This window comes from Cebus imitator, unplaced genomic scaffold (assembly GCF_001604975.1).
Source record: "Cebus imitator isolate Cc_AM_T3 unplaced genomic scaffold, Cebus_imitator-1.0 Scaffold75, whole genome shotgun sequence".
In the NCBI taxonomy this organism is placed as follows: Eukaryota; Metazoa; Chordata; class Mammalia; order Primates; family Cebidae; genus Cebus; species Cebus imitator.
In genome coordinates this window covers 7,085,396-7,103,551 of record NW_016107390.1, presented here as the reverse complement: position 1 = coordinate 7,103,551, position 18,156 = coordinate 7,085,396, and the positions used below count along the sequence as shown (strand labels likewise).

The following is an 18,156-nucleotide window of genomic DNA, read 5'->3' as shown; positions in this document are numbered from 1 at the left end:
GATTCTGACGTCTAGCCAAGGTTGGTTTTCTAACCATTTTCCAAGCTTATTCTGGGACATCTAAGCTGGGCATAACGGTTTAAACAAGGTTTACTTATTCAGCAGACATTTTTGGATGCTTACAATATATCAGTCATTGCGCTGCATACTACAGTAAGCAATATGGTACAGACTTTGTCTAGAGGTGATTATTCTTTAGTGAAAATTACCCTAAAATCACTTTACCATGTACATCTTGTAGTAGGAGAGTATATAGTCTCACAACAGTAAAGATGGCTCCTCAGTCAGCCCCTGTCAGAGTTTTGTGGGAGGTAGAGGCATGTTCAGGAAAAGCATCACAGTGGAATGAGACTTGAACATTCCTGTCCAGTGAGTAGTCAGAGTTTGTCATTTTTGAAAATAGAAAATAGAGGAGAAATATATTATCAGAGGCCTCTGAATATCTGTTTAAAAGGGAGTAACAGGAGGAAGTCAGTATGGAATGATAGGCTGAGAGCAGGACTAAGGTCCTGGAGGCAGAACCCAGCTCTGGCTCTGCTCTCTGGGAGGAAGTGATGAGAACTTGCAGCAGGGTGGTGGTAGTGAAAGAGAAGAATGAAAGACAAAAAGCATCAGTGGAGCCTGATGTGTAGCTGGATACGGGAAATGCAGAGGAAGTTAGTCAGAGGTTCCCATCCTGATGACTAGAGATCCTGGTTTCACTGACTGAGCTCAAGGGGCTGTGAAATAGAGCTGATTAGGAGGGGATGATGAATGTCTTCGTTTTTTTTTTTTTTTTTTTTTTCTTTTTTTTTTTTTATTTCTGTATTTTTTTTTTCTTTGGGTGATTTTTTTTTTCTCTGTAAAAACCTTTTTTTTTTTTTTTTTTTGTTTTCTGTGCTTTTACCCCACTGTCTAGCACAATGCCTGATGTGTAGTAGGGGTATTAGTTAAAATATTGGTTTGGCTGCCTCTGTTCTGACTTGCAAAAGATGAAAAGTTAATTTTCTCTCCATCCGGGAGAAATCTAGGCAGGTAAGTGCCCAGGGAGGTATAGTGCCTATATTCCATCAGGGTGTCCAGAGATTCATTCCCCAGCTCTTCCATTCCTTCACCCTCAGGTATAGTACGACGGATGATGGCTCACCTCCGTAATTCTGCCTTAGCCTGAGAGAAAAAGGATAGAGAAAATTGAGGGCCAGCCAGCCTTTTGAAGGCTGTACTTTATTGCTCCTTGCAGTCTGTTGTCCATAACTTAGTCATATGACTATCCCTGGATAAAAGTAGGATGTGGCTGGTGCAGTGGAATGGCCACTCGGGAGGCTGAGGTGGAAGGGATCATTTGAACTTGGGAGTTAGAGGGTACAATCAGCTATAACCATGCCAATGAGTACCTCACTGAATATCCACTACATCCTTTGTAAGTTGATACTGTCTTAATCGTTTTTTTAGGGGAGGTAACTGAGGCTTTAGGATGTTGGAGTAGCTTTTCTGAAACACATTAGAAAGCAAGTAGGAGAACCTCATCGTCTGTGCATCAGAAGCATTGGCATCACCTGAAAGCTCGTTAGAAACAAAGAACCTCAGTCCTACCCAGACTTGGGGATCAGAATCTACATTTTAAAGGATCCCAGATGATTCAAGTGCACATTAAGTCTGAGAAATACTGCTTTATTTTACAGAGACCATGTTCATAATCTCTACACAGTACTGCCTTCTAGGGAAGTCTAAGATGATAACTTTATTAAGAGAATTACTAAGAGATGTGACATGAAAGCACATTCAAGATAATTCTTTTTTCCAATTATATTAACTCTGCATTTTCTGCTTTTTGCCTAAGTTCTGAGATCATGTTAGAAGAGCCAACTACCCTCTTCATTGCATTGTGGTCACTGAATTCTAAGAATGTTTTAACTTTAGGTTCTTCTTCTCCAAGGTGTTGGAAAAAAAGTCAGATAATAGCAGTGGTTCATAATAAAAAGGTTGAGTTACTTCAGGACACTGTGGAATCCATCCTTTAAGACATCTGTCTTCTTCTGATGTCTGCCTTCTGGAAGGTGGTGGATTATTATTGTTCCTATGTAAAATCTTAGGCATTTAAATGTAAAATCCAATTTGTAATCAAGTGTGTTTGAATTATAATAGAAAAAGCAAATTCCAAGTGTGAAATGTGAAAAATTCTATATGACTTTTTAAAGGACTAAGCCTTAAACAAGAGCCACTTGATTATGGTATATCTTTTTGATGTGCTATTGAACTTAATTTATTAGTATTTTGGTAAGGATTTTTGCGTCTCTGTTCATCAGGACATTGGCCTTTAGTTTCCTTTTTTGTTGTTGTATTCTTGTCTGGTTTTGGTATCAGGGTAATGCTGACCTTCTGGAATAAGTTAGGGAGCATTCCCTTCTTCTTCTTCTTTTTCTTTGAAGAGTTTGAAGAAAATTAGTGTTAGTTCTCTGTACATTTGGTAGAATTTGGCAGTGACACCATCTGGTACTGGAATTTTCTTTCTTGGGAGACTTTTTATTACTGATTCAATCTCACAACTCATTGTTAGTCTGTTCAATTTTTCTAATCCTTCCTGATTCAATCTTGGTAGATTGTTTGTGTCCAGGAATTTATCCATTTCTTTAGGCTTTCCAGTATATTATTGTATAGTTGTTTGTCATAGTCTCTGATGATCTTTTATATTTCTGTGGTATCAGTTGTAATGTCCCTTTTTTAATTTCTGAGTTTCTTTATTTGTTTATTACTCCCCCCCTCTCTTTTTCTTGGTTAGTCCAGCTAGCAGTTCTTAAATTTTATTTATCTTTTCATAAAACTAACTTTTCATTTTGTTGACTTTTCGTGTTTTTAGTTTTTATTTTGTTTAATTCTGTTCTAATCTTCATTACTTATTTTCTCCTACTGATTTCGCACTTACTTTTCTATCCTTGATGCACGTCGTTAGATTGTTTGAGATCTTTCTACTTTTTTGATGTGGGCATTATTATTATAATCTTTGCCTCTTGGCACTACTTTTGTTGGGTCCCATAGGTTTTGGTGTTTTATGTTGCCAATTTCATTTGCTTCTAGAAATTTTTCTATTTCTTCCTTAATTTCTTCCTTGACTCAGCAGTCGTTGAGGAGCATGTTGTTTAATTTCCATGTATTCATACAGTTTCTAAAGTTCCTCATGTTGATTTCTACTTTTATTGCATTGAGATCGGAGAAGATACTTGATATGATTTTTACATTTAAAATTTGTTGATACTTTCTTGTGTCTAAACATATTATCTATTCTGGAGAATGTTCCATGTGATGATGAGAAGAATGTGTATTCTATAGCTGTTGAATGAAATTTCTGTAAGTGTCTGTTATGTTCATTTGGTCTAAAGTACAGTTTAAATCCTAGGTTTCTTTGTTAATTTTCGGTCTAGATGATCCTACTATTACTGAGAGTGTGATGTTAATGTCCCCTACTATTACTGTATTTGAGTCTGTCTCCCCCTTTAGAACTAATAATATGTTTTATATATTTATATATCTGTTGTTGGGTACATGTATCCTCTTGCTGAATTGAACCTTTTATCATATTATTATTATCTTCTTTATAAGTGGAAAGTTTAATCTGTTTAAATTCAAAGTTATTGATATGTAAGGGCAAATTCCTGTCATTTCCTTAATTAATTTCTTTTTTTTTTTTTAAGATGGAGTCTCACTCTGTCACCCAGGCTGGAGTGCAGTGACACAACCTTGGCTCACTGCAACCTCTGCCCCCTGGATTAAAGTGATTCTCCTGCCTCAGCCTCCCAAGTAGCTGGGATGCCAAGTGCTCGCCATCATACCTGAATAATTTTTGTATTTTTAGTAGAGACAGGGTTTCACCATGTTGGCCAGGTTGGTCTTGAACTCCTGACTTCAGGTGATCCGCCTTCCTCAGCATCCCAAAGTGCTAGGATTACAGGTGTGAGCCACTGCTCCCAGCCTCCTTAATTGATTTGAGATGCTTTGGATATCTTCCGTTTCTTTCTTTTTTTTCTTATTGTTCATCACTGTGGTTTTATGGTTTTCTATAGTGGCAACATTTGAATCCTTTCTCTTCCTTATTTGTGTGTTTGCTCTATCAGTGGGTTTTATACTTTTGCATGCTTTCATGATGGTAGATATCATTCTTTTGCTTGCAGCTGTAGGACTCCCATAAGCTTTTCTTGTAGGCTCAGTCTATTGGTGATTAGTACCTTCAACTTTTGCTTGTCCAGGAAAATCTGTATTTCTCCACCATTTATGAAGGATAACTTTACTGGGAAGAGTATCCTTAGCTGGCAGTTTTTTTTCTTTCAGCTCTTTGACTCTATCATTCAATTCTCTCCTGGTCTGTGAGGTTTTTGCTGAGAAGTCAGCTGTTATTCTGACGGGGGTTCGCTTACCTCTTGCTGTTTGCTTATCTGTTGATAGCTTATCTCTTGTTGTTTTTAGAATTTGTTCTTTGCCTCTGACTTTGGACAGTTTGACTGTAATGTGCCACAGAGAAGACCTTTTTGAATTTGGAGATTCATGACTTTCCTATATCTGTATGTCTAAATCTCTCACTAGACTTAAGAATTTGTTAGCTATTATTTCATTAAGCAGGTTTTTTATCCCTTTCATTTGTTCTTCACCTTCTGGGACACTGAAAATTTAAATATTTGTTTGGTTTATGGTATCCTATGTGTGATGTAGTCTTTGTTTATTCTTTTTTATTCTTTATTCTTCATTTTTGTCTGACTGGGTTATTTCAAAAGACCTGTCTTCAAGTTCTACAATTCTTTCTTCTGCTTAATCTAGTTTATTGTTGAAGCTTTCGAATGTATTTTGTATTTTATTCAATGAATTCTTCCATCCCATAATTTCTATTTGATTCTTTTTTATGATATCTATCTTTTTGATAAATTTCTCATTCATGTTCTAAATTGTTTTTCTAATTTCTTCGTATTGTTCATGTGAGTTGTTTTGTATATCACTGAGATTCTTTAATATCATTATTTTTGAATTCTTTTTCTGGAACTTCATGAATGTCTTTTTCATTGGAATTTGTTGCTAGAGAATTATTATGTTCCTTTGGAGCTATAGTATCTCTTTGCTTTATTATGTTTATTGATGATTTACATTGATATCTGTGCATCTGGTATAGCAGCTACTTATTACAATTTTTTTGAATTTGCTTTTATAGGGGAGGACTTTTTCCTGAACATGTATCTATGATGTTGGTTTGATATAGCACTTTGGCTTTGATTCTGGGTGAATCCAGCAGTTTAGTCTCTGTATGATTTTTTCATTTGTAAGGGTCAGCAGTGCTTGTAATTTCCTCAGTGGCTTAGGGTGTGGTTGTTAGTGGAGGTTGTGGTAAAGTTTTCCTGGGGATGAGGATGCTAGGTGGGCCAGTCCTCAATCATTGGCAGGTGCTCGAGGTGGCAGTGGCAGGTTGAGCATACCGGTCCTTTGGTCCTACGGTGGCATATGCTGGCCCTGATATTAGTGGATTCAGACAGGCCAATTCTTGGACCCCCAGGTGGCTTGCTTGGATGCCAGCAGTGAAAGCAGTGGCCTGGGTGGCTGGGAGGGTCCTTGGGCCCTTAGGCAGTGGGCATGGTGTTGGTGACAGCAGTAGTAGTGGTGAGACAACCCTTAGGCTCCCAAATAGTTTGCACTGGTGTTGGCAGTGACTGTGACAGGCCAGGCAGTATCAACGCTTGCAGGTGGCATGGGTGAGTGGATGGTGTGAGTGGGTGGGTGCTAGTTGTGGTGTTAGGTAAGTTGGGTGGGTTTGTCCTCAGGCCCCTGGAAGGAGTGCTCAGGTGCCAGTGGTGGTGAATGGGGCAGGGCCATTCCCAAGCCTCTGGATGGTGTGCTTGGGCACACCCCACTGGGGCAGTGGGGTGGGTTTTAACTTGGTTAAGTATTCCTGTTCTCTGGTGGTACATGTGGGTGCTGGCTGTGCTAAGCAGGCTAGGGGTGGTCCCCATGCCTCCAGCAGAATGGCTGGGTGGGGGTGGCAACGACTGCATGGTGGCCCTGAGGCCCTGCTGGAGAGGGTGGAGATAGCATGGCAGCAGTTATAAACAGCTGACTGGGGAAGTATGTGCTGTGGCCCCATATGGCAGAGGCAAGTGAGGTACCCCATCCTCAGGGTGCTCTTAAATTCAGGACGGCCTTGCTACTAGGGTCAGCAGGGTCATTGGCAAAGGCTTGTGCTTTGGCCCTGGCTGTGTTTAGAGGATGTCAAGGGAGCCCCAGGGAGGTGGAGATGAAGGGGCTATTGGGCCTTAGGGCAGAGTGCAGTCTGGTGGGGGCTGGCATTTCAAAATAGTGCCTTGCTGTAACTGTTTATAACACAGCAGGTGAGTGGAACTCAGTGTGAGCCCCTCTCCAGAGGCGTGCTGCTGCATGATCTCCCGGCAGATCCCTGCGTTTGTCTCAGGGCCTGTATGGGTCTAGGGGTTCTCCCATGACTAGGATTGCAGGCGTCTGTGGTGGAAATGTGGGCTGCTGGGGTCACTCACTTAACTTTTTCCATGTGAGGGAGTCTGGAGAACCTTTTATCACATTAGAGAGCCTCTGTAGGCTCCCAGTGGATCCTGGCTGAGCAGACTGCCTACTTCCTTCTTCTTTGCCTCACATGTTTCCTGTCACTTATTTTTTGAATTCCAGTGTTCTTGCTTATGTGATCTGTTTGAGCTGCAATTATCTATTCGCTATTTCGGTTCTTGTTTGTGGAGGAGGCGGGCACCAGGTGCCTCTAGTCAGCCAGCTTGAAGTTCCCCTCTAACTTTTTCTTGGATTTTTGATAACTTCCCAGGTGATAATGGTGCCCATTTGTCCCAAGGAACACACTTTGAGAACCACTGGACCAGTGGTTTGGGAGACCAATCAGAAATCTTTTGCATTTATCTATGCAAAATACTAAATGCTGAAAATAGAGTTAAAGAGGAGGGGTGGTTTCCACAAATACAGGGGAGCTATAATTAACAGAACTCGATATCAGACCAGAGTATGCCAGTGAAGGGGAGATGGAAGTCTTGATTGACTTCTAGATTCCTAATGTTGGTAGGTGGATGAAGAACCGTGGTACCTTTGTCTCAATATATAGCCTAAAGGAGAGGAAGCCGGCTGGTGTTGATAGGGTGGAGCTGTTGTGTATGTCATTTTAGACATGTCAAATTGAGATTATGTGGGTAGTTTAAATGGAGATGTCTTTTAGGAAAGGAGATGACCATGTTGAAGATGCAGATGTGTACAATTCTACAGGAGAAATTATAGGTTGTTTGTGAAGACAGTAAGGTACAGAGAACAGAACTCTGGGATATGCACACATTTAAGGTGCAATCAGAATATTCATCTTCAAAAGGACCGAGAAGAAATGTTAGGAGCCCTGGAAAAAGTTTCTATAAGAGTGTCATCAACATGTCAATACTATAGGGAGGTCAAATGATGATACACAGATTCAAACATGCCTATTGCATTGAGGAACCAGAAAGTGATAGAAAACCTTAATAAAAGGGTTTTTGTCAAGCAGCAGGTTTGGGCCCAGATTGCATTGACTGGTTGTTAGAAACTGGTTTTCAGGAGAGAGTGTACACCTTCTGCTTCTTTGATATTAAATTCCTGTTTTCTAAACTCTGAAGAGGACAATGCTATGGCTAGAAATACTTTGCTGTACTGATAGATGGATATTCAAGTTTTAACCTGATTTTTCTAGGTGGAATTTAGAAAAATGTTTAAAGAGTCAATTTAGAATCAAAATCTATATGTTGTTGCTGTCTTGCAAAAGCAGCACCTTTTGGGAGATATTGTCCCCTACCACAGAGACTTTCAGAAATGATCAGGGAGGGGCCAGACAGCAATGGCCTATGCCTGTTATTTCAACACTTTGGGAGGCCAAGGTGGGTGGATCACCTGAGGTCAGGAGTTCAAGACCCACCTGGCCAACATGGTAAAACCTTGTCTCTACTAAAATATGAAAAAAATAAGCCGGGCGTGGTGGCTCATGCCTGTAATCCCAGCACTTTGAGAGGCCGAGGCAGGCAGATCACGATGTCAGGAGTTTGAGACCAGCCTGACCAACATGAAGAAAACCTGTCTCTACTAAAAATTAAAAAAAAAAAAAAATTAGCTGGACATGGTGGTGGGCATCTGTAATCCCAGCTACTCGGGAAATTGAGGCAAGAGAATGGTTTGAATCCGGGAGGTAGAGGTTGCAGTGAGCTGAGATCGCACCATTGCACTCTAGCCTAGGCAACAAGAGCCAAACTCAGTCTCAAAATAATAAAAATAAAAATAAAAAAAGCTGGGCATGGTGGTGTGTACCTGTAATCCCAGCTACTCAGGAGGCTAAGGCACAAGATTCACTTGAACTCGGGAGGCGGAGGCTACAGTGACCCAAGATCACGCCGTTGCACTCCAGCCTGGGCAAAAGAGTGAGGNAAAAAAAAAAAAAAAAAAAAGAAAGAAAAGAAAAAAAGAAATGATCAGGATGGCTTTGGGGGTTGGCCCTTCTGAAAGTGTTTTGTTTTGTTCCCCACCCCCATTCATGCTGGGGAACCAAGAGTGCTCTTATTGCTGTTAAGAATATTGTTTTACTCTGTGACTTCCTGTAACAGTTACATATGATTATTTGATTACTATCCTGACTGATCCAACTTAAACCAAAATGGAAGACAGGGTCCATAAATGCAATAACTGTTAGGGCAGCTGTCACTTCCGGTAATTTGTCTAGAATCATTTTTCTTTCCTTTTCTTCCATTGTTTTTCTAAGCACATTTACAACAAAATACTGGGAGTAAATAGAAAATGCTGCCCTTCACACGATCAGAGCCTGGGATGAGTTTCATAAGCGGGATTTCCTAGTAATGCTGTTGTCTGGAAAACATGGTCAAAAAATATCTATGTGCTCTACAACAGCCTACCCACCTCTGTTTTAGGAAAACCTTCCCATGGGTTCATGTGCCCTGATTCTTCCAGACTTGCTGGAAATCCAGACTTGAGACTGTGTTGATGAAGCCTTTTTAATTTGATACTTGTATTACTCTGTTAATTATTTGGAAAGTTCTCCATAAAATGTGGGTCAAATGCAGAATGAGAGGAGTTTCCAGTAAAGCAGTGAGCTTTCTATGTGACCCCAATGAAAGCATATTTCTTTGTTTTGTAATACAACCAAACTAACCTAGCAGATTCTCTATTATCAGAAATGACGCTGACCTAACTGCTCTTGCATTTGTGGACCCTGCCTTCCATTTTGGTTTAAGTTGGGTCAATTCGAATAGTAATAAAATAATCATACCCAACTGTTATACAAAGTCACAAAGTAAAATGATATTCTTAATAGTAGACTAATCTAGCAGAACTTTCTATGTGACCCAAATGAAAGCACATTTTAAAAAAATTTTATGGTGCAACCAAACTAATCTGACAGATTCTCTATGTGTGTGCTTTTATTTTGCCCTTCACTCGTTGTTGTGTTTTAAGGCTTCACATAAAAAAAAGAACACTTCAACTCTCAGGCTGCAAATGATCCTATGTGTAATCCTGATTTTACAGAGAGACCAGACTAACTTCCTAGACCATTAGAAATTTTACTTGTTGACAGATCAGGCTCTCAAAAGACTTGTTATAAAACGTGTCTTTGAGGCTGATGAGAATAATGGAGGAAAATGGTGGATTTTGAAGATTTGTGACATAAAACCCAAAAGCTCTCTTCAAACATTAAAAAAATAAACTTTTTTGAATACTTAGGTAATGACACAAGATATTTTCTCTTAATTTATTCTTCATTTAGGACTTCTAGAAATGCTAGTAAGCATGTTGGAGTTCAAATTAACATTTTCCCCTTTTACTTTCTTGAGCAGGTGGTCAAGTTATTAAGCAACAAAAGATCACAAGCAGTTGGAATACTAATGTCTAGTCTTCATTTAGATATGAAAGACATACAACATGGTAAGTGTGAATAAAAATTTAGCTTTTGAATATTAACATTTGGGCTGAAGAATATGATGTTTGGTGGTAAAGTTATTTCAAACTTAGAGTTTCTGTATAGACTAAGGTTAGCGTATTCCCCGTAAGTGTGATCAAGCTACGTCCCACGATTGTTTCTGGAAGGATTTCTATTAATTTGCCTGTGGCATTATTTATATACTTTACTAAGAGTCTAATTCTCACATGACATTATTATCCTAGTTCTGGCTGCCATAACAAAGTACCCCAGACTATTGGCTGATAAATAAGAGAAATTCGTTTCTCACAGTTCTAGGAGGCTGGAAGTTCAAGAAAGGGAGGCCAGCATATTCAGTTCAGGTGAGGACCCTCTTTCAGGTTGCAGCTGTTTCCCTCTATCCTCAACTGGCAGAAAGAAGGAAAGAGAGTTTTCTTGGGTCTGTTTTATAAGGGGACTAATCCCATGCATGAGAATTCTTGGGGCCTAATGACCCCCTCCAGGATTCCGTCTCCTACTACCTTCACATGGGAGTGAGGATTGCAACATATGAACAGAAATATTTTCTGTTTGGAATTGGAGTGGTTCTTAACATTTTATAAATAGCTTTAGAGTCAATATTTTAATGCTTGAATTCTATCATACAATTGATGGGCATTCTCATGCCATATCCTTGGATGGCAGATATGCTGAGAGATACCACCCAAAGGTGAATAGAGGAATTAAATTTATATTTGGAGTATCCCTTAAGCTGCCTAGATCCTAAGAATAGAATTAAAGCAGAATTACCCAATGGAATGCCAGTTTACCTATTAAAGAAATATGGTTTCAAGAATAACACAGAATTTATACATCACGAAAGCATTTAACTGGCTTTTTAGCTTACCCCTTAATGAATGTGGATTCTATTTGTTGGATTTAAAATATTGTGTGGGATAATTCATAAATAGCACAAGCATGGTATGCCCTGTCAATTGATGAGTAACTCTTAATCACAATTTAAGTTTTTATTAAATTGTTTTGATGGGGAGGAGACTTCCTCAAGCTGAAACATTTGGGGTAATAGTCATAGAAGAGGAGGCCAAGGCTGGCGCCAGGCGGCACTTGATGTTTCTAAAGCTGGCACATGTAGCCCAGTTAAGTCATACAATGAAATCTGAAAATAATGATATGGTTCTTTCCTTCAGTCAAATATTCAACTCGGGTTGAGTTAATAATGAGAACCTTATGAACAAGGAAGTCCGCCTGACATCTGTGTCTGTGGTAAAGCCAGTGAGAGTTCATTGAAAATGTGCTTGATTCACATGCAACGCTAGCAATAACATGGCATGAAAGGCAGTAGTTGAAGGGTCATACAGAATTATGCATAAACTTTATCCCATTAGGATGTGAAGTGATTGCTTTAGTCCCTTTGAAACCCTGTGCACTTTTTTTTTTTTTTAAAAAGGCCACCTTCCAAGTGTAAAGCAGCAAGAGGTTGTGCCCTTCTGCAGGTGAAGTCCTGCTCTGCCTTGGTGTATTGTCTGGAACCAGGATTTACATGTGTGAATCTCTTGTGGCCTCTAGAGTAAACTTGACTTCTCTCAGGATGTGCCTCCACTGAGAAATCCACAGAAGCATAAACATCATTGATTTTGGATGTAAAAGTGGCCACAGAATTTATCTAGCCCTCCAGCATCATTTAAACACGTTATTATTTCCATAGATTTTTGGGGAATGGGTGGCATTTGGTTACATGGTTCTTTAGTGATGATTTATGAGATTTTGGTGTACCTATCACCCAAGCAGTGTACGCTGAACCCGATTTGTAGTCTTTTATTCCTCACCCCTCCCCCGCTTCCCCCAAGTCCCCAGAGTACATTGTGTCATTCTTATGCCTTTGCCCCCTCCTAGCTTAGCTCCTACTTATGAGTGAGAACATATAATGTTTGGTTTTACATTCCTGAATTACTTCACTGAGAATAATAGTCTCTCCAATTCCATCCAGGTTGCTGCGAATGCCATTAATCTGTTTCTTTTTATGGCTGAGTAGCATTTTATCATATGGAATATGCCACAATTCTTTATCCACTCCTTGATTGATGGGCATTTGGGCTGGTTCCGTATTTTTGCAATTGCGAATTGTACTGCTATAAATGTGTGTGTGAGTATCTTTTTCATATAATGACTTCTTTTCCTCTGGGTTGATATCCAGTAGTAGGATTGCTGGATAAAATGGTAGTTCTACTTTTAGTTCTTTAAGCAATCTCCACACTGTTTTCCATAGTAGTTGTACTAGTGTACATTCCCACCAGCAGCATAGAAGTCTTTCCTGTTTACTGCATCCATGCCAACATCTATTATTTTTTTATTTTTTTAAATATGGCCGTTCTCGCAGGAGTAAGGTGGTATTGCATTGTGGTTTTGATTGCATATCCCTGATCATTCGTTTTTTTGTGGGGGTGGGAGGAATAAAAATGCTCAGTGATGCTGAGCATTTTTTCATGTTCGTTGGCCATTTGTATGCCTTCTTTTGAGAATTGTCTATTTATGTCCCTAGCCCACTTTTTGATGGGATTTTTTGTTTTCTTGCTAATTTGAGTTCCTTGTAGATTCTGGACATTGATCCTTTGTCAGATGTATAGATTGTGAAGACTTTCTCCCACTATGTGAGTTGTCTGTTTACTCTGCTGGCTGTTCCTTTTGCCCTGCAGAAGCTCTTTAGTTTAATTAAGTCCCACCTATTTATTTTTGTTTTTGTTGCATTTGCTTTGGATTCTTGGTCATGAAGTCTTTGCCTAAGCTAATGTCTAGAGAGTTTTTCCGATGTTATCTTCTAGAATTTTTATAGTTTCAAGTCTTAGATTTAAGTCCTCAATCTATCTTGAGTTGATATTTGTATAGGCTGAGAGATGAGGATCCAGTTTCCTTCTCCTACATGTGGCTTGCCAGTGATCCCAGCACCATTTGTTGAACAGGGTGTCCTTTCCCTACTTGATGTTTTTGTGTGCTTTGTCAACGATCAGTTGGCTATAAGTATTTGGCTTTATTTCTGCGTTCTCTATTCTGTTTCATTGGTGTATTTGCCTATTTTTATACCAGTAATCATGCTGTTTTGGTGACTGTGGCCTTGTAGTATAGTTTGAAGTCAGGTAATGAGATGGTTCCAGATCCGTTCTTTTTGCTTAGTCTTGCTTTGGCTCTGTGGCATTTTTATTGACAGGCAAACTAAGACCTGTGAGTGGTCCAGTTTCCCTCTCAGTATCATGCAGCTCCTTAATGGAACAGGTTGAACTTGCACCCAGGCCCCTTCATTAACCAGTACTTTTTGTTTTCATTCAGATAAGCTGCTTCTCCAAGATTCTGCTTTTCTTACCACCAGCATTGGCTTCTCTAAGACAAAGTATATGTAATAAACAGCAAGAATCATTTCTCTCCTTCTCTTCTTTGCTGTCAGTACTCTAGGGTTGCATTTACTTTGCAATGTTTGTATTTCAGAGCGCTCCATTAGAGTAATTAGTGTGTAGGGTTTGGATTCTTGGTGTTGGAAGTTCTAACCCTGCCTGCTACCATACCTACTGACCACCACTTGCGCAGCCTCTTATTTGAACACAGGTTATTTCCACAATAACAGATGTGGAGCATTCTCGGCAACACTTACATTCAAAAGGCAGAGAGGGGTGAAGAGATCAGGTTCTTGACTAAGTTTATTAACACAGCAGATGTAAGGAGGCATCCTCAAATAATTAACTGTGTGTGTGCGTTAGTTTTTAAAAGTTACAAGGAAGGCCTGAGCTGCTGGAATGCAGTAGTGCGTCTTTTGGTAACATTCAAACTGGCCTACACTTATAATACCTGTGAAAAATCTTACTCTGTGGTTTACAGTGATTTGAAGTCTGAGATGAAAGTGCCTTCCAGAGAAGATTTACGCTTTTGTGTGTGTGTGTTAGGGCCTGAGGGCACTGTGGATTTAGGATCACCGTGAATCAAGCTCTGGGGGTCACTTCAGGCAGTGCCCACTGTTCATCTATGGCATGGGTTAGTTTCCCTGTCAGTATAGCCCATTGAGTCCCATTTCATTGTGGAGCATGTCTAGAATCTCTATGTTGAGTGGCTTCTGGGCTTTGATATTTGGCCCCTGGCACCATGAAATTGTCAAGAGAAAGTTCCTATTTGTTAGGACAGGCAAATACACTCAGGGCAAAAGCAGTTTGTGGGCTGGGTCCCTTCTCTGAGATGAGTTGGTTCTTCCTTTGGTTTAGCACTGTAAGTCTTTATTATCTTGTCAGCTCTTTGCTGTCTTTATGGTATTTTACATATGTTTTACTCAGCATTTTTAGTTGTTGTTAGTGGGGGGATTGATTTCAAATAATTCTAGCCTGTTATTCCCATAAATTGATATTATAAGGGTCTCCTCCAGCTTCATAGTGGTAGTTCAGTTTCATGAAAATTGAATTTTTTTTTTTTTTGTAGAAAGTGATTTATTTAGAGAGAGAAACCAGAGAAGGAGAGAAACAAACAGTTAACTCTCACACTGAGTGAGAGAATCCAGAAAGATGGAATCCAAGGGAGGAAAGCAGCTTCCACACTGAGTGGAAGGGAATAGAGAGAGATGGAGTTTAGGCTTCCACGAGAGAGTGTGGAAGGGGACTCCAGAGGGAAAATCAAGGAGAGAGAAAAACAGCTTCCACGAGCAAGAGAGTGTTCGTGGAAGGGGATCCAAACATGGAGTCCTGAAAATTGATTGAACTTTTATGCTTCATTTGGTCCGTATTTCAGGGGTTAGTGTGCCCTTTACAGATCGTAGGTCCGTTTTCATAGATAGTAGTAGCTGCAAAAGAATTTGCAGTTCCATAAAGTTCAGCTTTATCCCCCCATAATGTCATGGTTAGATAGAAATACCATATAATTTATCATCCTAACTGGGATAACTTTAAGAGCGGAAAAGGATGTTTTTGATATATTGCTTGGATAACAAGTGTAAAGTGAAAACTTTTCTCTCTCTCTTTTTTTTTTTTTTTTTTTTTTTTGAGACGGAGTCTTTAATATCTAAGCCCAATGATTGCTTTCTCAGTTTATTTAAAACTATATAGTTAGGGGTACCTTACAAGGACAATGCACATGGCTTTTAGATTTAAATCAGAAATACCAGTGAGATCTCAGTGTTACTTAAGACTCATCACTGGAATTTGTCATGTTGCTGCTGTTTCGATTTGACATTGCCCTCCCTCAAAAGGGCTCAAAGCTGGGAAGCCTTATTCTGATAATTGTCTAGGAAGAAATTGCCCTAATGTAGCAGATATCAAAAAAAAGAACTGTTATCGGCATACAGGATACATATCCTTTATCTTTATTTTTTATTATGCTTTAAATTCTGGGATACATGTGCAGAACATGCAGGTTTGTTACATTGGTATATGTGTGCCATGGTGGTTTGCTGCACCCATAACCCATCATCTACATTCGCCATTTCTCCTAATGCCATCCCTCCCCTTGCCCCCCATCCCCAATAGGTTCCGGTGTGTGATGGTCCCCTCCCTGTGTCCATGTGTTCTCATTGTTCGGCTCCCACTTACGAGTGAGAACATGCAGTGTTTGGTTTTCTGTTCCTGTGTTAGTTTGCTGAGAATGATGGTTTCCAGCTTCACCCATGTTCCTGCAAAGGACAAGAACTCATCCTTTTTATGGCTGCATAGTATTCTATGATGTACATGTGCCACATTTTCTTTAACAGGATACATAATCTATGATCTTTCATAATCATATCTTTTTATTAGTATTCAAAGAGATGGAATTAGCTATTGGTTTGAACTTTACTTCTTCTGCCTTCTTCCCTCTAATATTATCGGTGATAGTTGTATAAAATTGTCCAGAGGAGAGGGGTGAATTCCCACTTCATAGTGGAGGGAATTGAAGTTTATAGATCAAGTCTGCCCAGTTCTTCACCTCCACAGGGCCAGAATGGGCATCCAGTTTCTTCGACTCTTAGTTCAGGGCTCTGTGCTCTGGGCAGTGTGTTAGCTTGTTACTGAATGAAGCATGGGTTACCTAATAAAACTAGAACATGCAACATATGTAAAAACAAAACTGGCAAACAGGCATACTTCTTTTGGCTACCAGTTGTTTCATTTTTAGAGTTGAAAATAAATTTATCAGACTGTCTTTATTATTGTATCATTTTACACAAATTTTGCAGTTTGCATATTGACTATGAAATTTTTTCACATCTGTGAATTAAACGAGGAAAAGTTTCTTTTAAGAAAATTATTAACAGAGTTCCTTGCTCTTGATTGAACCAAGCAAAGATAAATGAAATACAATCATATGCCATATAACAACATTTTGGCCAACAACAGACCACGTATGTGATGGTGGTCCCATAACGTTATAATGGAGCTAAAAAATTCCTATCACCTAGCTAGGTTGTGGTGTATCACATTACTTTTTCTAGGTCTAGATACGTTTAGATATACAAATGTTTATTATTGTAAGAGAGTTCTCACCAGTGACAGAATCAGCTGGCACCTTAAATCTTAGACTTCCCAGCTTTCAGAACTATGAGAAAATAAATTTCTGTTTAGGCACCCCAGTGTGTATTATTTTGTTATGGCCGCCCAAGCTGTCCAAGGCAGATTTGAATTCAGCTTTGCCACTGACTAGCTGAATAAACCTAGGCAAATTACTTTATCCCTCTAGTCTACAGTTTTCTTATTAGTTCAAAAGGCTAAGTGAGTTCTTATCGTACACACACCCACATCCATATTAAGTACTCAACCAATGTTTTATTCCTGCATTTCTTAGGAAATGAACTGTGTGTGTAGGCTTTGGAGGTGTTTCAGACTTAGGGCAACCATTGAGAGAGATAACTTAAAGGTTTTCTTTAATTTTTTTCCCTTTTTTCATTGCTCTGAACAGGCGCTGTGATAAGCCTTTGCCCATGGGACAAAAGGAGGGAGTAGAATCCAGAACCTGTTACTTCCTTTTAAAAAAAAAATAATTTTGGCCAGGCGCAGTGGCTCACACCTGTAACCCCAGCACTTTGGGAGGCAGAGGAGGGCAGATCACAAGGTCAGGAGATCGAGCCCAGCCTGGCTAACATGGTGAAGACCTGTCTCTACTAAAACTACAAAAATTAGCTGGGTGTGGTGACACATGCCTGTAGTCCCAGCTACTTGGGAGACTGAGGCAGGAGACTCTCTTGAACCCCAGAGGCAAAGGTTACAGTTAACCGAGATTACGACACTGCACTCCAGCTGCCTGGGTGACAGAGTGAGACTTTGTCTCAAAGAAATAAAATAATAATAATAATAATTTAACTATTATTTTTGATTCAGGGGTACATGGGTAGGTTTGGTTATCTGGGTATATTGCATGATGCTAAGGTTTTGGGTTTGATTGGTGCTCTCAGTCAGGTACTGAGAAGAGTATTCAATAGTTTTTCAATCTTTGTCCCTCTTTCTCCCCCATCTGGGAGTCCCCCATGTCTTTTGTTGCCATCTTTGTGTCCCTGTGTACCCATTGTTTAGCTCTCAGTTATAAGTTAGAGCATGTGGTATTTGCTTTTTTGTTCCTGCCTTAATTCACTTAAATAGCCTCCAGCTGCATCCATGTTACTGCAAAGGACATGATTTTGTTCATATTTTGGCTGTGTCGTGTTCCATGGTGTATATGTGCCACGTTTTCACTATCCAGTCCACCACTGATGCACACCTAGGTTGATTCTAAATCTTTGCTATTGTGTATAGTGCTGTGATGAACATGTGAGTGCATGTGTCTTTTTGGTAGAACAATTTATTATTACAGTGGCTGAAACAGCATGGTATTCCATAGACCTATGGAAAAGAACAGAGAATCCAAAAATAAAGCTACACATCTGCAGTTATCCGTCTTCAATAAAATCAATGCAAATAAGCAATGGGGAAAGGACTCCCTTTTTAATAAATGGTGCTAGATGGCTAATCATTTGCAGAAGAATGAAACTGGACCTCCCCCTGACCCCCCGCAACCTTTACCACATACAAAAATTAACTCAAGATGGATTAAAGATTTAAATGTAAGACTTTAGACTATAAGAGTCATAGAAAAGGCTGGGTGCAGTGGCTCATGCTTGTAATCCCAGCACTTTGGGAGGCCAAGGTGGGCGGATCACAAGGTTGGGAGATTGAGACTATCCTGGCCAACATGATGAAACCCCATCTGTACTAAAAATACAAAAAAATTAGCTGGGTGTGGTGGCACTTACCTGTAATCCC

At 39.6% G+C, this 18,156-nt stretch overlaps 1 protein-coding gene across 1 annotated transcript in view; it reads left to right on the top strand.

The window, feature by feature from the left end:
- The window catches only part of FMN2 (formin 2), a 383,202-nt gene that overhangs the window by 154,073 nt on the left and 210,973 nt on the right, over window positions 1–18,156 (top strand). Inside the window, exon 8 of the mRNA XM_037739857.1 lies at window positions 9,843–9,930. Within this exon, the coding sequence (XP_037595785.1) occupies window positions 9,843–9,930 (88 nt within the window). The remainder of the gene's footprint in view (window positions 1–9,842; window positions 9,931–18,156) is intronic.